Source organism: Bombina bombina, chromosome 1 (assembly GCF_027579735.1).
Source record: "Bombina bombina isolate aBomBom1 chromosome 1, aBomBom1.pri, whole genome shotgun sequence".
Lineage (NCBI taxonomy): Eukaryota > Metazoa > Chordata > Amphibia > Anura > Bombinatoridae > Bombina > Bombina bombina.
This window is the reverse complement of record NC_069499.1, coordinates 994,275,825-994,296,754: the sequence shown is the minus strand read 5'-3', so window position 1 is coordinate 994,296,754 and position 20,930 is coordinate 994,275,825. Positions and strand designations below refer to the sequence as shown.

General features: G+C 39.6%; 1 protein-coding gene across 3 annotated transcripts in view; it reads left to right on the top strand.

Annotated features, from left to right (window-relative positions):
• Nucleotides 1-20,930, top strand: part of CHD6 (chromodomain helicase DNA binding protein 6) — a 1,034,665-nt gene that overhangs the window by 850,121 nt on the left and 163,614 nt on the right. For 2 of the 3 annotated variants that reach the window (XM_053712055.1, XM_053712147.1), the window contains 4 exons: nucleotides 1,296-1,356; nucleotides 2,057-2,270; nucleotides 2,601-2,809; nucleotides 5,002-6,447. In XM_053712055.1, the coding sequence (XP_053568030.1) occupies nucleotides 1,296-1,356; nucleotides 2,057-2,270; nucleotides 2,601-2,809; nucleotides 5,002-6,447 (1,930 nt within the window). The remainder of the gene's footprint in view (nucleotides 1-1,295; nucleotides 1,357-2,056; nucleotides 2,271-2,600; nucleotides 2,810-5,001; nucleotides 6,448-20,930) is intronic. The other variant, XM_053712106.1, reaches the window with a different exon arrangement.

Here is a 20,930-nt window from a genome sequence, read left to right as displayed (position 1 = left end):
AAGATGAAACTCTAAATTGGATGTGTAGCATAGTATGTATCTTTTTCCACATCTGTGCTGGGTTATAAATAGACTTTATTTTTTTTATATCAGAAGGGATCTCGTTATTGTTGCAATGTAGGAGGGCCGCTAAAGAATACGGGTGGGCGATATTATTTTCGAGGTCAAGACTTGTTACGTAATTAATATTATTTAACCATTCTATCGCCACTCTAGCCTGGAACACTACGTTATATAAGCGGATATCTGGGAGAGAAAATCCCCCATACTCTATAGGAGAGCATGTAATTTTAAGCAACTTTCTAATGGACTCCTATTATCAATTTTTCTTCGTTCTCTTGCTATCTTTATTTTAAAAGCAGGAATGTGATGCATAGGAGCCAGCCCATTTTTGGTTGAGAACCTGGGTTATGCTTGCTTATTGGTGGGTAAATGTAAGCCTCCAATAAGCAAGCGCTATCCGTTGGGCTGAACCTAAAATGGGCTGGCTGCTAAGATTTACACCGCTGCTTTTAAAATAAAGATAGCAAGAGAACGAAGAAAAATTGATAATAGGAGTAAATTAAAAAGTTGTTAAAAATTGCATGCTCTATCTGAATCATGAAAGAAAAAAATAGGGTTCAGTGACCCTTTAAATTTTGAGGGAATGGAGACGGATTAAAAAAGAGGAAGACATGCAGTTAGTGTAAATATTTCTTTTTTAATTTGGTGGTAAGAACTCTTGCAGAGACTTAATTGCTGAAGGTGAAAGAAAAGTGAATACTTTATTTATTTATTGGAAAAATAATACATTGGTATGTTCCTCTTGAGAATAGTATGGAAAAGCAGGAATATAAGCTTAGGAGCCGCCCCATTTTTTGTTCAGCACTCTTGGTAACGCTTGCTGATTAAAGCTCTACCTATGTGCTGAACCAAAAATGAGCCAGCACCTAAGCTTATATGCCTGCTTTTCAAAAAAAGATACCAAGAGAATTAAGAAACTGATAATAGGAGTAAATTAGAAAGTTGTTAAAATTGCTTGCTTTATCTGAATCATGAAAGAAATAATTTGGGTTTCATATCGCCTTTAAGTTTTATTTTTTTTATTAATTTTTGTACTTCCGAACCTACTGGTCCCCCTCTCTTTTAAGGGTCTCCTGTATCCAAGCTGTTTATATCTTGTATTTCCAGTATGTATATCTTAAAGCTTTCAAGTCCTGTTTATGCAAGGAACACATGTAGCTATTAATTACCCTAAACACAAAAGGTTTGTCATTTTTTACCTCTGTAAGGTGTTTTTGTGTTTTTCACTTTAGCAGAAGAATCCTGACATCTGCACAAACAATATGGAGCAGACAAATGATGAGAACAATACAGGTGAGAATATGCTAAATGGAGCTTGGCATATCCCCCACAGACATTTCTTGGTGTATTTAAAGGGATTACATTACTGTAAGACTTATCCTTTAACATTTTTAACACTGTCATTCTCATTTTACTCAGTTGACTGATCATTAAACTGTACACATTTGTTTCTCTCCTTAAAGGGACAGTCTACTCCAGAATTATTGTTGTTATAAAAGCTGGATGATCCTTTTATTACCCATTCCTCAGTTTTGCATAACCAACATGGTTATATTAATATATGTTTTACTCTGTGATTACCTTATATCTTAGTCTCTGCAGACTGCCCCCATATTTCAGTTATTTTGGCAGACTTGCATTTTAGCCAATCAGTGCCCTCTCATAAGTAACTCCATTGGCGTGAGCACAATGATATCTATATGGCACACAGGAACTAACGCTCTCTAGCTGTGGAAAAACTGTCAAATGCATTCAGATAAGAGGCGGCCTTAAAAGGCTTAGGCATTAGCATATGAGCCTACCTAGGTTTAGCTTTCAACTAAAAATATCAAGAGAACAAAGCAAATTTGATGATAAAAGTAAATTCGAAAGTTGTTACATGCCCTATCGGAAATCATGAAAGTCACTTTTCTAATGCAGAGTGCATACTTGCAATTTTTATTATACCCGGGTTATTTATTTCTGCTTCTAATGTTTTTTATGATGTTTGAAGCCCAGGATATCCCTGAATCAGATAGACTGATTTGGCCTGTTGCATCTGCCCTTACTGCACGGCTACGGAGACTGATTACAGTATACCAGCGTTGCAATCGTAAAGATCTAGCCAGGCCAGAGATTTTGGCTCCCACAAATCACAGTTACTGGCTACAGGAGGAAATGGTTAGAAGATCTGAAATAGATCCCATCATGAAGGAAATGCAGAAAAGGTACCTTTTTATATTTACTTTAATCTGTGTGCTAAATCAGTGTTTCTTAACGCCACTCCTAAAGGAGCCCTAGCAAGCCAGATTTTCATGATATCTTAATCAGCTGAACAGTAACCATGGTTACTAACCTGCTCTCACTCCTCAGTTGATTATTTCACCTCTGCTCTAGTTGAGGCCTGTGGTTGAGGAACCCTGCACTAAATGTCTCATTTTGAATTTGTAATTTTTAACTAAATATTTAGTTCTCAGAGACTCTATATTTAATATAAACCATAATAAATTCAATATGACGCAGTCTCTCTCTCTCTATCTTTTTTCTTCTTAATATAGATGGACAAGAAGAGAACAGGCAGACTTTTATCGAACGGTTTCCTCCTTTGGTGTGATATATGACCCAGAGAAGAAGTGCTTTGACTGGACACAATTCAGAGCTTTATCCCGCCTTGATAAGAAGACAGATGAGAGCCTGGAGAAATACTTCCATAGCTTTGTTGCCATGTGCAGGAACGTCTGCCGACTCCCACTTAGGAAAGATGATGGTGAGAAAATCTTCTCTGTAGTGATTGATTACTCTTATTTGATTATTCCTAGATTGTAGCTGGTGAAAAATGGTACATTAGGATGATGAAAGTAAGCACTGCTTTAGAGAATTGATAATGTTTATTATAATTATTATTATTATTATTATTATTAAAGTTTTGGTTTAATATTTCCTTCTTAATATAAGGAGATTCCACGGCATCATTCCTTACTGTTGGGAAATACTGAACCTGGCCCCCGCCCGTGTTCTCCGATGGGCAGCCCTCTAAATTATATTTTTCTTCTGACACCATTTATACCCTAATATTTCTCCTACCTTTCCTTGTTCCCTCGGCAGAATGACTGGGGGATGGGGGAAGTGGGAGAGGTATTTACGCCTTTGACTGGGGTGTCTTTTCCTCCTCCTGGTGGCCAGGTTCAGTATTTCCCAACAGTAAGGAATGATGCCGTGGACTCTCTTTATGTTTTTTGGTACTGCATGGCAAGTATCAGATGTGTATTAAGATGGTATAGTGAACATTTACAGTATCTCACAAAAGGTGAGTACACCCCTCACATTTTTGCAAATATTTTATTATATCTTTTCATGTGACAACACTGAAGAAATGACACTTTGCTATAATGTAAAGTAGTGAGTGTACAGCTTGCATAACAGTGTAAATTTGCTGTCCCCTCAAAATAACTCAACACACATCCATTAATGTCTAAACCGTTGGCAACAAAAGTGAGTACACCCCTAAGTGGAATTGTCCAAAGTGGCCCAATTAGCCATTTTCCCTTCCCGGTGTCATGTGACTCATTAGTATTACAAGGTCTCTGGTGTGAATGGGGAGCAGGTGTGTTAAATTTGGTGTTATCGCTCTCACACTCTCTCATACTGGTCACTGGAAGTTCAACATGGCACCTCATGGCAAAGAACGCTGAGGTTCTGAAAAAAAGAATTGTTGCTCTACATAATGATGGCCTAGGCTATAATAATATTGCCAATACCCTGAAAATGAGCTGCAGCACGGTGGACAAGACCATACAGCGGTTTCACAGGACAGGTTCCACTCGGAACAGGCCTTGGTCGACCAAAGAAGTTGAGTGCACATGCTCAGCCTCATATTCACAGATTGTCTTTGGGAAATAGACGCATGAGTGCTGCCAGCATTGCTGCAGAGGTTGAAGGGTGGGGGGTCAGCCTGTCTATGCTTAGATGATACGCTGCATCACATTGGTCTGCATGGCTGTCGTCCCAGAAGGAAGCCTCTTCTAAAGATTATGCACAAGAAAGCCTGCAAACAGTTTGCTGAAGACATTGGATTACTGGAACCAAGTCCTGTGGTCCGATGAGACCAAGATAAACTTATTTGGTCCAGATGGTGTCAAGCGTGTGTGGCGGCAACCAGGTGAGGAGTATAAAGACAAGTGTGTCTTGCCTACAGTCAAGCATGGTGGTGGGAATGCCATGGTCTAGGCCTGCATGAGTGCTGCCTGCACTGGGGAGCCACAGTTCATTGAGGGAACCATGAATGCCAACATGTACTGTGACATACTGAAGCAGAGCATGATCCCCTCCCTTCTGAGACTGGACCGCAGGGCAGTATTCCAACATGATAATGACCCCAAACACACTTTCAAGACTACCACTGCCTTGCTAAAGAAGCTGAGGATAAAGGTGATGGACTGGTCTCCAGACCTAAACCCTATTAAGCATCTGTGGGGCATCCTCAAACGGAAGGTGGGGGAGCGCAAGGTCTCTAATATCCACCAGCACCGTGATGTCCTCATGGAGGAGTGGAAGAGGACTCCAGTGGCAACCTGTGAAGCTCTGGTGAACTCCATGCCCAATAGGGTTAAGGCAGTGCTGGAAAATAATGGTGGCCACACAAAATATTGACACTTTGGGCCCAATTTGAACATTTCCACTTAGGGGTGTACTCACTTTTGTTGCCAACTGTTTAGACATTAGACATTAATGGCTGTGTGTTTAGTTATTTTGAGGGGGCAGCAAATTTACTCTGTTATACAGGCTGTACACTCACTACTTTACATTGTAGCAAAGTGTCATTTCTTCAGTGTTGTCACATGAAAAGATATAATAAAATATTATATTATTATTTTGTGAGATACTGTATATTTAATTTTAAGCAAAAATACATGTTTTCTGAGCTCATCTAGAATTTAGTCTATTCTTTTCTTAAAACAGGTTCAGCTGACCCCTCTCTTTTTCTGGACCCAATAACAGAAGAACGTGCAGCAAGAACTTTGTATCGTATTGAACTTCTAAGAAAAGTTCGGGAGCAAGTGCTTAGGCATCCTCTACTCCATGAACGTCTTAAGCTCTGTCGGCCAAGTCTTTATTTACCTGTGTGGTGGGAGTGTGGCAAACATGACCGAGATCTTCTAATAGGCACAGCAAAACATGGTCTGAGCCGTACAGATTATTACATCATGAATGATCCTCAGTTGACATTCCTAGATGCCTATAGGAACTATGCTCAAAATAAAAGAAATGGTACAGAGAGTATATGTTGCCATTCACAAATAAACTCTAAGATATATGAGCCAACTACTTGTCACCTGGAAAGTAATTGTGAATCTACGAAGGCAGAAGATGATAGGCAGATTAAAATTGAACCTGTTGAAGAAACTCAGACTTCAAACCCAGAGGAACTCACATGTGAAAACTTTATATCTCAAGTTGGAGATATAACCTCTAACAGCCAGGATGAATGTTCATTGCCAGATTCTCTTATGTGTATGATTTATGATGATAAAACATGCAACAGTGAACAGAGTTCCCTCACACAGGAGAGCTTCTTAGGTTTGGAAACAAAAAGTGAACCACCTGAATATTCACTTAGTAAGACCATGGATGGCAAGGTTACCCCTACTAAAAAGATTGCATCTGGTGACTGTTTTCTTGGAAACCCTCAGCTGGAGGGAGAGTCGGTAGACAGAGAAACAATAGACGGACCTTTTGTTACAGCAAAGACCAGTCATCTTCATTTCCCGGTAGAAGACACTGAACTATCACAAACTGGGACAACTGGACAGAAGGATGTCAGCACCTTGAATGATAACCACTTTTGTTCATCCCTTGGTCAAACTTCTGACCAATCCTTAGCACTAGATCTGGAGTTTCTTGGCAAGTCATTTGAGACACATTCAACTTTGAGTGCTGCCATCAATCAGGAAAATAATTGTGAAACCAACAAAGAAGTTAGTGATGTTTCAAGCTTTAAAGGGCTGTCTTTGCAGGAGAAAGAAGAGTGGGGGGCTGACCTACAAGAGATAAAAGAAGACCCTATTAGAAAATGGCACAATGAGCTGAATGAGCTTAAAGATCCCCTGTTTGACGACAACAATGAAGATCAAAAGACAGAGAACATAAGGGTACTTTGTGACTTACACATTGAAAGGCAATGTGTTCAGCAACTGCCTGACCAAGAGCCATTAGAGGTGAGGCATAGAGGTGGCCATATGCTTTCTGGACTATTGAAGAGTGAAGTACTGGATATAAAAGAAGAAGAATCCTTGGCAGGAAATCAGGGAATGGGATCCCAGTGCCCTTTTGATTGCAACAAAACAGTTAAGCTTGAGGAGTCTGAGGTGAAAAAAGAAATTGTGGATGAGGAATGCACCTGTAAAAGTGAGTAAACTGCATATGCAATGTTTCTGTTTCTATATAGGTATATAATATGTTTAACTTTATCAGTGTTGCTTTAAGCATAAAATCATTATATCTATATGTCCACTGTTAAAATATGTTGAGGTCTTTTATTCAAAACTATTAATAAATACCTTGTTTGCAAAAGTCACATTCACATCCATCTTGTTTTAATAGCTCAACAGCCAAGTACCTATAAAGTTTCAAAACACGAAATGTGTATTAATTTGTGTGTACTATAGTTCCCATAATTGTACATTACCGTGTGTGTATTCGGAAAGCAGGTAACATTTATATATTGGCCATAGTAAAAGGAGATAATGCAGTGTTCTCACCACTACCCATTTGCAAACATTTAAGCTAATATGAAGCTAAAAGTAGTTAAATTACACCTAGATTACAAGTTTGTGCGTTCGTCTTTTAACGCTGAAAATATGGTATTTTCAGTGTTAGAACAGCACCACAGCATTACAAGTCTTGTCGGTATAGGTGTACCGCAAGCCTTTTAGCCTGTACCGCACTCCTAAAAATGAAGTTTTTTCATAGGATTCCCAAAGCGCCGGTGTTATGAGTTTTGTGGTGAGGCTAAAAAGCGAGCGTTACAGCCTAAAATGACAAGATCTGTACCGCCATCTAAAGTCCGTAGTTATGAGTTTTACGCTTCAAAGCTGTAACATAAAACTCATAACTAAAGTGTTAAAAAGTGCTCTAACACCCATAAACTACCTATTAACTTCTAAACCGAGGCCCTCCTGCATCGCAAAAACTATTTTAAAGTTTTTAACCCCTAATCTGCCGCTCCCGACATCAGCGCCACTAGAAAAATGTATTAACCCATATTCCGCCGCTCCCTGACATCGTCACCACTATAATAAACTTATTAGCCCCTAAACCGCTGCCCTCCCGCATCGCAAACACTATTTAAATATTAATAACCCCTAATCTGCTGTCCGCCCACATCGCCTCCACTATACTAAAGTTATTAAGCCCTACAACCCTCTCACTATAATAAACCTATCAACCCCTAAACCAAAAGCCCCCACATTGCAATAAACTAATTTAAACTAGTAACCCCTAAATCTAACCTAAACTCCTCCTCCTAGCTTTATATTGAAATTACAATTTCCCTAGCTTAAATTAAAATGTACCTGTCAAATTAAAAAAACTAAGTTTAAACTAACAATTAAACTAATGTAATTATTAAACTAAAATTTAACTAATTTCCAATTAAATTAACTACACATTAAAAAAAATCCTAACACTACTCTAAAAATTAAAAACTATCTAATTACAAACACTACTCTAAAAATTAAACACTATCTAATTGCAAAAAAAAATACTAAGTTACAAAAAATAAAAAACAGTTACACCTAATCTTATAGCCCTATCAAAATAAAAAAGCCCACCCAAAATAAAAAAAAACCTAGCCTACAATTAACTACCAATAGCCCTTTAAAGAGCCTTTTGTAGGGCATTGCCCCAAAAATATCAGCTCTTTTACCTGTAAAAAAAACACAAAGACCCCCCAACAGTAAAACCCACCACAGAACCAACCCCCCAAAATAAAAAACCTAATTCTAAAAAAACCTAAGCTACCCATTGCCCTGAAAAGGGCATTTATATGGGCATTGCCTTTAAAAGGGCATTTAGCTCTTTTACTGCCCAGAGCCTAAACTAAAAAATAAGTCACCCAATAAACTCTTTAAAAGCCTAACACTAACCCCCTGACGATCCACTTACAGTTTGTGAAGTCCCACTTGAACAATCTTCATCCCGGAGTTGAAGTCCTAATCCAGTCGGCCTCTTCAATCTTCATTCAGGCGGCATCTTCTATCTTGATTCTGAAGGAGCGGAGCGGGTCCATCCTGAAGACATCCTGAATTAGCCAATAGAATGAGAGCTGCTTAAATCCTATTGGCTGATTTGAATAGCCAAAAGGATATTAGCAGCCCTAATTCCTATTGGCTGATTCAAATTTTTAAGCAAATAGGAATGCATGGGACACCATCTTGAATCACGTCCCTTGCATTAAAGATTCAGTGTACGGCCGCGACAGTATGAAGAGGATGCTCCGCACCAGATGTTTTCAGGATGGACCCGCTTCGCGCCTCCGGGATCAAGATAGAAGATGCCGCCTGGATGAAGACTTCTTGCCGATTGGATCAGGACGTCGCCGCCGGGATGAAAATTGAAGAGGCCGTCTGGATGAAGATCGTTCAAGCGGGACTTCAAAAACTATAAGTGGATCGTCAGGCGGTTAGTGTTAGGCTTTTTTAAGGGTTTATTGGGTGGGGGGTTTTTTTAGTTTAGGGTCTGGGCAGTAAAAGAGCTAAATGCCCTTTTTATGGGCAATGCCCATACAAATGCCCTTTTTTAGGGCAATGGATAGCTTAGGTTTTTTAGGAGAGTAGTGTATTATAGTTAGTTTTTTTCTTCAATCAAAAGTTTGTTATTTTTAAATGGTACCGGAGTGTACTATTTTAACTCAGGCAGCATTAGAAGAAGAATCTGCCTGCGTTTTCTATGATCTTAGCAGAAGTAACTAAGATCCACTGCCTTTCTCACATATTCTGAGGAGTGAGGTAACTTCAGAGGGGGAATGGCGTGCAGGTTATCATGCAATAAGGTATGTGCAGTTAACATATTTCTAGGGATGGAATTTGCTAGAAAAATGCTGCTGATACCGGATTAATGTAAGTTAAAGCCTAAATACAGTGATTTAATAGCGACTGGTATCAGGCTTATTGCCAGAAATACATACTCTTATAAAAAGTGCAATATAAAACGTTTGCTGGCATGTGTAATCGTTTTTATATATGCTTGGTGATAAAACTTATTGGGGCCTAGTTTTTTTTCCACATGGCTGGCTTGATTTTTGCCTAGAAACAGTTTCCTGAGGCATTCCACTGTTGTAATATGAGTGGGAGGGGCCTATTTTAGCACTTTTCTGTGTAGCTAAAATTACAGACAGAGACATTCAGCTTCCCTCTGTATGATACAGGACATCTCTGAAGGGCTCAGAAGTCTTCAAAAGTCGTGTTTGAGGAGGGTAACAACCACAGTAGACCTGTGGCAGTTGTGACTAATTTTAAAAACGTTTTTTTCATTTATTATTCCGTTTTTGGTTTTAAGGGGTTAATCATCCATTTTGCAAGTGGGTGCAATGCTCTGCTAACTTGTTACATACACTGTAAAAATTTTGTTAGTGTAACTGCCTTTTTTCACTGTTATTTCAAATTTTGTCAAAATTTGTTTTTCTTAAAGGCACAGTAATGTTTTTTATATTGCTTGTTAACTTGTTTTAAAGTGTTTTCCAAGCTAGTCTCATTGCTAGTCTGTACAAACATGTCTGACACAGAGGAAACTACTTGTTCATTATGTTTAAAAGCCATGGTGGAGCCCCATAGGAGAATGTGTACTAAATGTATTGATTTCACCTTAAACAGTAAAGATCAGTCTTTAACTATAAAAGAATTATCGCCAGAGGGTTCTGTCGAGGGGGAAGTTATGCCGACTAACTCTCCCCACGTGCCGGACCCTTTGCCTCCCGCTCAAGGGACGCACGCTAATATGGCGCCAAGTACATCAGGGACGCCCATAGCGATTACTTTGCAGGACATGGCTACGATCATGGATAATACCCTGTCAGCGGTATTAGCCAGATTTCCTGAATTAAGGGGCAAGCGCGATAGCTCTGGGGTTAGACGAGATACAGAGCGCGTAGATGCTGTAAGAGCCATGTCTGATACTGCGTCACAATATGCAGAACCTGAGGACGGAGAGCTTCAGTCTGTGGGTGACGTCTCTGACTCGGGGAAACCTGATTCAGAAATTTCTAATTTTAAATTTAAGCTTGAGAACCTCCGTGTATTGCTTGGGGAGGTGTTAGCTTCTTTGAATGACTGTGACACAATTGCAGTGCCAGAGAAATTGTGTAGACTGGATAAATACTATGCAGTGCCGGTGTGTACTGATGTTTTTCCAATACCTAAAAGGTTTACAGAAATTATTAGTAAGGAGTGGGATAGACCTGGTGTGCCGTTTCCCCCCCCCCCCCCCTCCTATATTTAGAAAAATGTTTCCCATAGACGCAACTACACGGGACTTATGGCAGACGGTCCCTAAGGTGGAGGGAGCAGTTTCTATTTTAGCAAAGCGTACCACTATCCCGGTTGAGGACAGTTGTGCTTTTTCAGATCCAATGGATAAAAAATTAGAGGGTTACCTTAAGAAAATGTTTATTCAACAAGGTTTTATTTTACAGACCCTTGCATGCATTGCGCCTGTCACTGCTGCGGCGGCATTCTGGTTTGAGGCCCTGGAAGAGGCCATCCATACAGCTCCATTGACTGAAATCATTGACAAGCTTAGAACACTTAAGCTAGCTAACTCATTTGTTTCTGATGCCATTGCTCATTTGACTAAACTAGCGGCTAAGAATTCCGGATTCGCCATCAAGGCGCGTAGGGCGCTATGACTTAAATCCTGGTCAGCTGACGTGACTTTAAAGTCTAAATTACTCAACATTCCTTTCAAGGGGCAGACCTTACTCTGGCCTGGGTTGAAAGAAATCATTGCTGACATTACTGGAGGTAAGGGTCATACCCTTCCTCAGGACAGGGCCAAATCAAGGGCCAAACAGTCTAATTTTCGTGCCTTTCGAAATTTCAAGGCAGGTGCAGCATCAACTTCCTCTGCTTCAAAACAAAAGGGAACTTTTGCTCAATCCAAGCAGGCCTGGAAACCTAACCAGTCCTGGAACAAGGGCAAGCAGGCCAGAAAGCGTGCTGCTGCCTCCCAAGACCGCATGAAGGAACGGCCCCCTATCCGGCAATGGATCTAGTAGGGGGCAGACTTTCTCTCTTCGCCCAGGTGTGGGCAAGAGATGTTCAGGATCCCTGGGCGTTGGAGATCATATCTCAGGGATATCTTCTGGACTTCAAAGCTTCCCCTCCACAAGGAAGATTTCACCTTTCAAGACTATCTGCAAACCAGATAAAGAAAGAGGCATTCCTACGCTGCGTGCAAGACCTCCTAGTAATGGGAGTGATCCATCCAGTTCCGCGGACGGAACAGGGACAGGGTTTTTATTCAAATCTGTTTGTGGTTCCCAAAAAAGAGGGAACCTTCAGACCTATTTTGGATCTAAAGATCTTAAACAAATTCCTCAGAGTTCCATCATTCAAGATGGAAACTATTCGAACCATCTTACCCATGATCCAAGAGGGTCAGTACATGACCACAGTGGACTTAAAGGATGCCTACCTTCACATTCCGATTCACAAGAATCATCATCGGTTCCTGAGATTTGCCTTTCTAGACAGGCATTACCAATTTGTAGCTCTTCCCTTCAGGTTGGCTACAGCCCCAAGAATTTTTACAAAGGTTCTGGGCTCACTTCTGGCGGTTCTAAGACCGCGAGGCATAGCGGTGGCTCCTTATCTAGACGACATCCTGATATAGGCGTCAAGCTTCCAAATTGCCAAGTCTCATACAGAGATAGTTCTGGCATTTCTGAGGTCACATGGGTGGAAAGTGAAGGAAGAAAAGAGTTCTCTATCTCCTCTCACAAGGGTTTCCTTCCTAGGGACTCTTATAGATTCTGTAGAAATGAAAATTTACCTGACGGAGTCCAGGTTATCAAAACTTCTAAATGCTTGCCGTGTTCTTCACTCCACTCCGCGTCCTGCGGTGGCTCAGTGCATGGAGGTAATCGGCTTAATGGTAACGGCAATGGACATAGGGCCATTTGCGCGCCTGCATCTCAGACTGCTGCAATTATGCATGCTCAGTCAGTGGAATAGGGATTACACAGATTTGTCCCCTCTACTAAATCTGGATCAGAAAACCAGAGATTCTCTTCTCTGGTGGTTATCTCGGGTCCACCTGTCCAAGGGTATGACCTTTCGCAGACCAGATTGGACGATTGTAACAACAGATGCCAGCATTCTAGTTTGGGGTGCAGTCTGGAACTCCCTGAAGGCTCAGGGATTGTGGACTCAATAAATATTGTGGAGTTAAGAGCAATATTCAATGCTCTTCTAGCTTGGCCTCAGTTAGCATCCCTGAGGTTCATCAGATTTCAGTCGGACAACATCACGACTGTGGCTTACATCAACCATCAAGGGGGAACCAGGAGTTCCCTAGCGATGTTAGAAGTCTCTAAAATAATTCGCTGGGCAGAGTCTCACTCTTGCCACCTATCAGCAATCCATATTCCAGGTGTAGAGAACTGGGAGGCGGATTTTCTAAGTCGTCAGACTTTTCATCCGGGGGAGTGGGAACTCCATCCGGAGGTGTTTTCTCAATTGGTTCATCATTGGGGCAAACCAGAATTGGATCTCATGGTGTCTCGCCAGAACGCCAAGCTTCCTTGTTACGGATCCAGGTCCAGGGACCCAGAAGCGACGCTGATAGATGCTCTAGCAGCTCCTTGGTTCTTCAACCTGGCTTATGTGTTTCCACCGTTTCCTCTGCTCCCTCGACTGATTACCAAAATCAGACAGGAGAGGGCATCAGTGATTCTGATAGCGCCTGCGTGGCGACGCAGGACCTGGTATGCAGACCTAGTGGACATGTCATCCTTTCCACCATGGACTCTGCCTCTGAGACAAGACCTTCTCATTCAAGGTCCTTTCAATCATCTGAATCTAATTTCTCTGAGACTGACTGCATGGAGATTGAACGCTTGATCCTATCAAAGCGTGGCTTCTCCAAGTCAGTCATTGATACCTTAATACAGGCACGAAAGCCTGTCACCAGGAAAATCTACCACAAGATATGGTGTAAATATCTTCATTGGTGTGAATCCAAGAATTACTCATGGAGTAGGGTTAGGATTCCTAGGATATTGTCCTTCCTCCAAGAGGGTTTGGACAAAGGATTATCAGCTAGTTCTTTAAAGGGACAGATTTCTGCTCTGTCTATTCTTTTACACAAGCGTCTGGCAGAAGTTCCAGATGTTCAGGCATTTTGTCAGGTTTTAGTTAGAATTAAGCCTGTGTTTAAACCTGTTGCTCCTCCATGGAGCTTAAACTTGGTTCTTAAAGTTCTTCAAGGGGTTCCGTTTGAACCCCTTCATTCTATTGATATCAAACTTCTATCGTGGAAAGTTCTTTTTCTGATGGCTATTTCCTCGGCTCGAAGAGTCTCTGAGTTATCTGCCTTACATTGTGATTCTCCTTATCTGATCTTTCATTCAGATAAAGTAGTTATGCGTACAAAACCTGGGTTTTTACCCAAGGTGGTTTCTAACAAGAATATCAATCAAGAGATTGTTGTTCCATCATTATGTCCTAATCCTTCGTCAAAGAAGGAACGTCTCTTGCATAATCTAGACGTAGTCCGTGCCTTGAAGTTTTACTTACAAGCTACTAAAGATTTTCGTCAAACATCTAACCTGTTTGTTGTTTACTCTGGACAGAGGAGAGGTCAAAAGGCCTCGGCAACCTCTCTTTCTTTTTGGCTTCGGAGTATAATCCGTTTAGCCTATGAGACTGCTGGACAGCAGCCCCCTGAAAGGATTACAGCTCATTCTACTAGAGCTGTGGCTTCCACCTGGGCCTTTAAAAATGAGGCTTCTGTTGAACAGATTTGCAAGGCTGCGACTTGGTCTTCGCTTCATACCTTTTCAAAATTTTACAAATTTGATACTTTTGCTTCTTCGGAGGCTGTTTTTGGGAGAAAGGTTCTACAGGCAGTGGTTCCTTCCGTTTAAGTTCCTGCCTTGTCCCTCCCATCATCCGTGTACTTTAGCTTTGGTATTGGTATCCCACAAGTAATGGATGATCTGTGGACTGGATACACTTAACAAGAGAAAATATAATTTATGCTTACCTGATAAATTTATTTCTCTTGTAGTGTATCCAGTCCACGGCCCGCCCTGTCCTTTTAAGGCAGGTCTAAATTTTAATTAAACTACAGTCACCACTGCACCCTATGGTTTCTCCTTTCTCGGCTTGTTTCGGTCGAATGACTGGATATGGCAGTGAGGGGAGGAGCTATATAGTAGCTCTGCTGTGGGTGATCCTTTTGCAACTTCTTGTTGGGAAGGAGAATATCCCACAAGTAATGGATGATCCATGGACTGGATACACTACAAGATAAATAAATTTATCAGGTAAGCATAAATTATGTTTTTTTTTTTTATTTTGGGGTGGTTTTTTTATGTGTATTAGAATAGGAATAATTTTTTTATTTTTGATAATTTGTTTGTTATTTTGTGTAATGTATACTTTTAGGGGGTGTTTTTTGTTTTTTTAGCAAAAGAGCTGTTTAACTTAGGGCAATGCCCTACAAAAGGTCCTTTCAAAGGGCCCTTGGTGGTTTGGGGGGTGGGTGTTTGTATAGTGTTAGGAGGTTTTTTTGGAGCAAAAGAGCTGTTTAACTAAGGGAAATGCCCTACAAAAGGCCCTAGATTAGGCTTTTTATTTTGGGGTGTGTTTTTTATTTTAAAAGGGTATTAGAATAGGAATAATCTTTATTTTTTTGGATACTTTCATTTTTTATTTTATTTTTTGTAATGGTTTGTAATGGTAGATTTTAGTTTAAGGGAGGTTAGGTTTTATTTCACAGGTAAGTTTGTATTTATTTTAACTAGGTAGTTAGTAAATAGTTAATAACCTATTATTAAAATAAAACCTAAGCTAGCTACAATGTAACTATTAGTTATATTGTAGCTAGCTTATGTTTTATTTTACAGGTAAGTAATTAGTTTTAAATAGGTATTATTTAGTTAATAATTGTAAATTTAATTTAGATCTAATTTCATTATGTTAAAGTTAGGGGGTGTTATGGTTAGGGTTAGGTTTAGGGGTTAATAGTTTAATTTAGGTTGTGATGTGGGGGGCTGGTGGTTTAGTGGTTAATTGGTTTATTTAGTGGTAGTGATGTGGGAGGCCAGAGGTTTAGGGGTTAATAAATTTATTTAGTTGTGGCGATGTTGGGAAGTGCCTAAATAGGGGTTAATAACTTTAAAATAGTTGCAGCGATGTTGGGGTGTGGCGGAATAGGGGTTAATAACTTTAGTAAAGTGGCAGCGATATCGGGAGCGGCAGATTAGGGGTTAATTTTATTTAGGTGGCGGCGATATCGGGAGCGGCAGATTAGGGGTTGATAACTGTAGGCAGGCGTTGGCAATGTTGGGGGCAGCAGATTAGGGGTGTTTAGACTTGGGGTTTATGTTAGGTTTAAACTGTATTTTCTTTTTCCCCATAGACATAGCGATCGCAGGTGTTAGACTTTTTTTTTGCCGGCTCTCCCCATTGATGTCTATGGGGAATGCATGCACGAGCACGTCAAAACACCGCTTTTTTGGGTGCGGTATGGATCTTAAAATATCCATATCGCCCGCACAAGCCGAGTTTTTCAAAACTTGTAATGACAGCGCTATAGGGAATTAAATAACGCCACTTTTGTTCTTTACTTTCCCTATTAGCGCTCAAAACTCTTAATCTAGGTGTTATACAATTAATGGGTACTTTGGATAGCTCAAGTATCATTCATAAACAACTATTTTTTTTATATTTTTGCAATGTATTTCCCTGCCCCCACCCGGCTACTTCATAATGTTAACCGGCTAGCAAAATATTGTGTGGAAAACACTGTAAGGCTATGCATAATAAAGTAGCCTGTAATGGAAATATATAGTGAAACATAGAACCGTGTTTTATCATAGTTGGTAAGGACAAATAAAGTAAAGAATTTATAATGACACAATTATGTGTAAGACTGTTCTGAGGTTTAATTAATCCCATACATTAAATAGAAATATGGGCTCTCTTAAATAGCTTTCTGGTTCTTAACTGCTATCAGAACAATACTCTATCTGAATCATGAAAGTTTAATTTTTTTTTAATTTCATCATAGGTTAAGGGTTCATGAGTCATCCTGTGGGAAATTCCCCTCCTGACCACTAGGTGGAGGAAAAAGTCATGCCAACACACCAGAGCTTTAAATCATTCCAACTTCTCATTATCCTCAGTCATTTTATTTTGCCTCCTTAATGAGAATTTAGTTGAAAGTAAAATGCAGAGGTAGGAAATAAATTATTTGTCAAGCAGTGAAAGGTATTTTGTCAGTGAGAAATGTCACAGGCCTCCCAGATGAAATGTGGACTTATCCACCAATCCCCTGGGTTGTAGATGCTGTTACTGTTATTTATATATTTGGCATCGTGCTTTCACTGCCTAGGATGGGCTTATCTACTGGAAAGTAAGTTGCTTCAGCAGAGCTAAGCAGAGTGGACGAAGGTGCACCTTCATAGCTCACCAGCTATAGAATGAACTTGTACACATGCTTTGCATAGTCTGGGAACATATATTTGTACACCATACATACACCTGGTGCTAGCAGTTAATAGCACTTTTGGTCATTTTTAAAAAAAACTTTGATTTTTAAAGGGACATGAAACACAAATTTTTTCTTTCATTCCCAGGGATATGAAATAAGCTTTCGTTCAAGTCTTTCTCTTGGAAGATTAATTTTTATCAATTGCCTTAAGAACCTTTAAAGGCCCAAGCTTTCTTTGGCTTGTGTAAGATATCTTGAATTAATGGTACTAATTGCTCGAGCTCCAACTTCAGAATTAACCAGCGGTTTTATTGAAATCTTTTTATAGTGCCAAAGAAAGAGGATACTTTTTGGCCTGTTCGGAGCTCAAAAAATTTAACTAATATTTGAAAGTTTGTACTTTCAAGATGCAGACAATTCACATTTCCTTGTGCAGGAGGATCAGTTTATATCTAGCATAGACTTAAAATATGCTTATTTGCATATACCTATTCACAATGGATCATGACAATTCCTGACATATCTACTGATATGTTTCAGTACTGGTTTGGCTGTCTGCTACTTAGGTGGATGAGTGTCTGCTGGTAAATATAAATTTTTATTGTTATTTAAGACACTCTATGGCTATGTTATGGGCATTATGTGTTATTGTTGTATACCGGTATATATTCTTCATTTATGGTCCTGGAACAGAATCTTTCTTTGCTATTCCCCTTATAGATAGTGTGCGCACAGTTTTTTTGGCCGCCTAGTTTTTGTTTTTCGCACGTCTGCCTTCGGGTTTGCACGCGTCAGGTTAGCATCCGTTGGGTTAGTGCACATTCCATAGTTTTCTATTAGGGCTGTTTTTCATTGTCACTCGTCGGGTTTTCACACGTCAGATTAGCGTACTCTCCTTATTTTTCTATTAGGGATATTTTTTACTGTCACTTGTCAGGTTTTTGGAGCTCGTTTTTTCCTTGTGACACATGTTTAAATTTGTTGCAATAAGACGAATCTAATGCTGTTTCTGTGGATAATAATGCTACTTCTGTTTCTTCATTTCAGGAAATGCTGAGGAACTTTCACCTAAATTGAGTAAGTTAATTACTGCAGCAGTATCTGAAGCTATGGCTGCTTTCCCGTCTGCAAACCATTGTTTAAGGTCAGTACAGGTGTCACCTTCTACCAGTACTATGTGCCCTGGGGTCAGGGATTCGGTTATGTTTTCAGAGGGTGACATTTCTTCTGTTTGAGGAATCTTCATCTGATGTTGGACCTGATATTTGCTCTTGTCTGTTTAAAGTTGAACATATTAGTTCACTTTTAAATGAGGTCTTGAATACTTTAGGGGTTAAAAATACTAAAGCTTCTGATGACAAACCTTGTAATTGTGTAAATTCAGTTTTTTAGACTGTTAAACTTCCTAAAGTTTTTCCTATTACTGATGCTTTTTCTGACATGATTTCTAAAGAATGGTCTAAGCCTGGAAATGCATTTAACCCTTTTCCAAGGTTTAAAAAAATGATATCCTTTGCCAGCTTCTAATATTGAGTTATTGGTTCCTACGGTTGATGGGACTATTTGTACTTTGTCTAAGCTTACTACTATTCCTTTGAAAGAAAGTACTTCTTTTGACGATCATTTAGACAGGTAGTTAGTCTTTTCACAGTAGGGCTTTTTTACAAGCAGGTTATTTACTTAGGTCAGCAATTTCTATAGCTGATGTGACTGCTGCTTCTACTTATTGGTTATCCAGTCTTTCTGAAAAGTATTGTGAGGATCCTGTTTCTGAAAATCATTTGTCTACTTAAAAATGCTAATTATTTTATTTGTGATGCTTTTTTTGATATTATGAATATTAATGTCAATAGTATGTCTTTGGCAGTTTTTGCCAGGAGAACTTTATGGCTTAAATCCTGGTCTGCTGATATGGTGTCTAAATCTACATTATTATCTCTTTCCTTTCAGGGTAAGAAATTGTTTGGTTCAGATTACGATTCTATCATTTCTGCTGTTACTGGGGGTAAAGGAGCCTTTCTACCTCAGGATATACAAAATCTATGGAAAAATCTAAAGCCTTTAATAGTTTTCGTTCCTTTTGCCAGAATAAGGAAAAATGAGTGAAGTTTTCTCTTATCAAAGACAGAGTACTTCTGGTTAAGTTTGGAGACCCAGTGCTAACTGGAATATTTCTAAGTAGGCTAAGAAGACTACGCCCGCTACTAAAAATGCATGAAGCTCCCCAGATTCAGTGTTTCTGGTAGGGGGAAGGTTAATTCTCTTTTAAGAGGCTTAGTATCAGTCCGTCCTAATTCTCTGGTTACTGCTCAAATTTTTTTAGGATTTAGACTAGAGACTCTGAGATAAGTTTTGTGTGTTCTATGTACTAACCTTTCTTTTAAAAGTTCAGTTTCTGTTCCAGTTTCTCCTGAAACTGAGAATCAAGATTTTGCTTCTAAAGATCCTCTCAATTGTATGGAGATTTCTAAAAGTACAATGGGTCCGGTTTACTTGGGAGTTGAAGTTGCCAATGTTGATTCTGAGTCTTTGTGCAACCTTTAAGGCTCTTTAGGTTTAGCTTCTGTTGAAAAGAAAATTTCTTTCTTTCGTGTAATTGGCAAGAGTCCATAAGCTAGTGACGTATGGGATATACAATCCTACCAGGAGGGGCAAAGTTTCCAAACCTCAAAATGCCTTTAAATACACCTCTCACCACACCCACAATTCAGTTTTACAAACTTTGCCTCCTATGGAGGTGGTGAAGTAAGTTTGTGCTAAGATTTCTACGTTGATATGCGCTTCTCAGCATTTTGAAGCCTGGGTCCTCTGAGTACAGTGAATGTCAGAGGGATGTGAAGGGAGTATCACCTATTGAATGCAATGGTTTTCCTCACGGGGGATCTATTTCATAGGTTCTCTGTTATCGGTCATAGAGATTCATCTCCTACCTCCCTTTTCAGATCGACGATATACTCTCATATTCCATTACCTCTACTGATAACCGTTTCAGTACTTGTTTGGCTATCTGCTATATGTGGATGGGTGTCTTTTGGTAAGTATGTTTTTATTACTTAAGACACTCTCAGCTATGGTTTGGCACTTTATGTATTTATATAAATATTTATGTAAATATATGTATTGTACTTATATTTGCCATGATTCAGGTTTTCAGTAAATTTCCTTTTGCAGACTGTCAGTTTCATATCTGGGAAATGCTTTTTTATGAAAAATGTATTTCTTACCTGAGGTATAGTCTCTTTTTCAAATTGACTGTCTTATAAAATCACGGGCAGAATTAGGCTCGCGAGGGCTCAAAATGCCAAAGTTTTTGCGTCATTCTTGGCGCGAGATTTTTTTTGGCGCAAAGTTACGTTCGTTGACGCAAATTCATCATTTCCAACGTCTTAGTTGACACCAAGTCCTTCACAAGGTTGCGTCATCTATGACGCGAGTGTGTCGTTTTCTGACGTTTTTGGCGCCAAAAAATATTTTTCTGTTTGTTGTGCGTCATACTTGGTGCCTAATATTTTCATTATTTAAGACGCCATTTCTATTTGCCTCTTGCCTTTTTCTATGTCAGAGGGCTATGCTGTTTGCATTTTTTTCCCATTCCTGAAACTGCCATATAAGGAAATTGATAATTTTGCTTTATATGTTGTTTTTTTCTCTTACATTCGCAAGATGTCTCAATCTGATCCTGCCTGATAACAGTTCTACCAAAGCTAAGTGCATTTGTTGTAAACTTGTGGAGGTTATACCTCCAGCTGTGGTTTTTAATAGTTGTCACAATAAACTTTTACATGCAGAGAATGTATCCATCAGTAGTAGTTCATTACCTGTTGCTGTTCCCTCAACATCTAATGCACAAGATATACCTGTAAGAGATTTCTCCAACATTGGTGTGTCCGGTCCACGGCGTCATCCTTACTTGTGGGAATATTCTCTTCCCCAACAGGAAATGGCAAAGAGAGCACAGCAAAAGCTGCCCATATAGCCCCCCCTCTGGCTCCGCCCCCCAGTCATTCTCTTTGCCGCTCTGAACAAGTAGCATCTCCACGGGGATGGTAAAGAGTATGTGGTGTTAGTTTTAGTTTTTTATTTCTTCTATCAAGAGTTTGTTATTTTAAAATAGTGCCGGTTTGTACTATTTACTCTACAACAGAAAATGAAGAAGATTTCTGTTAAAAGAGGAG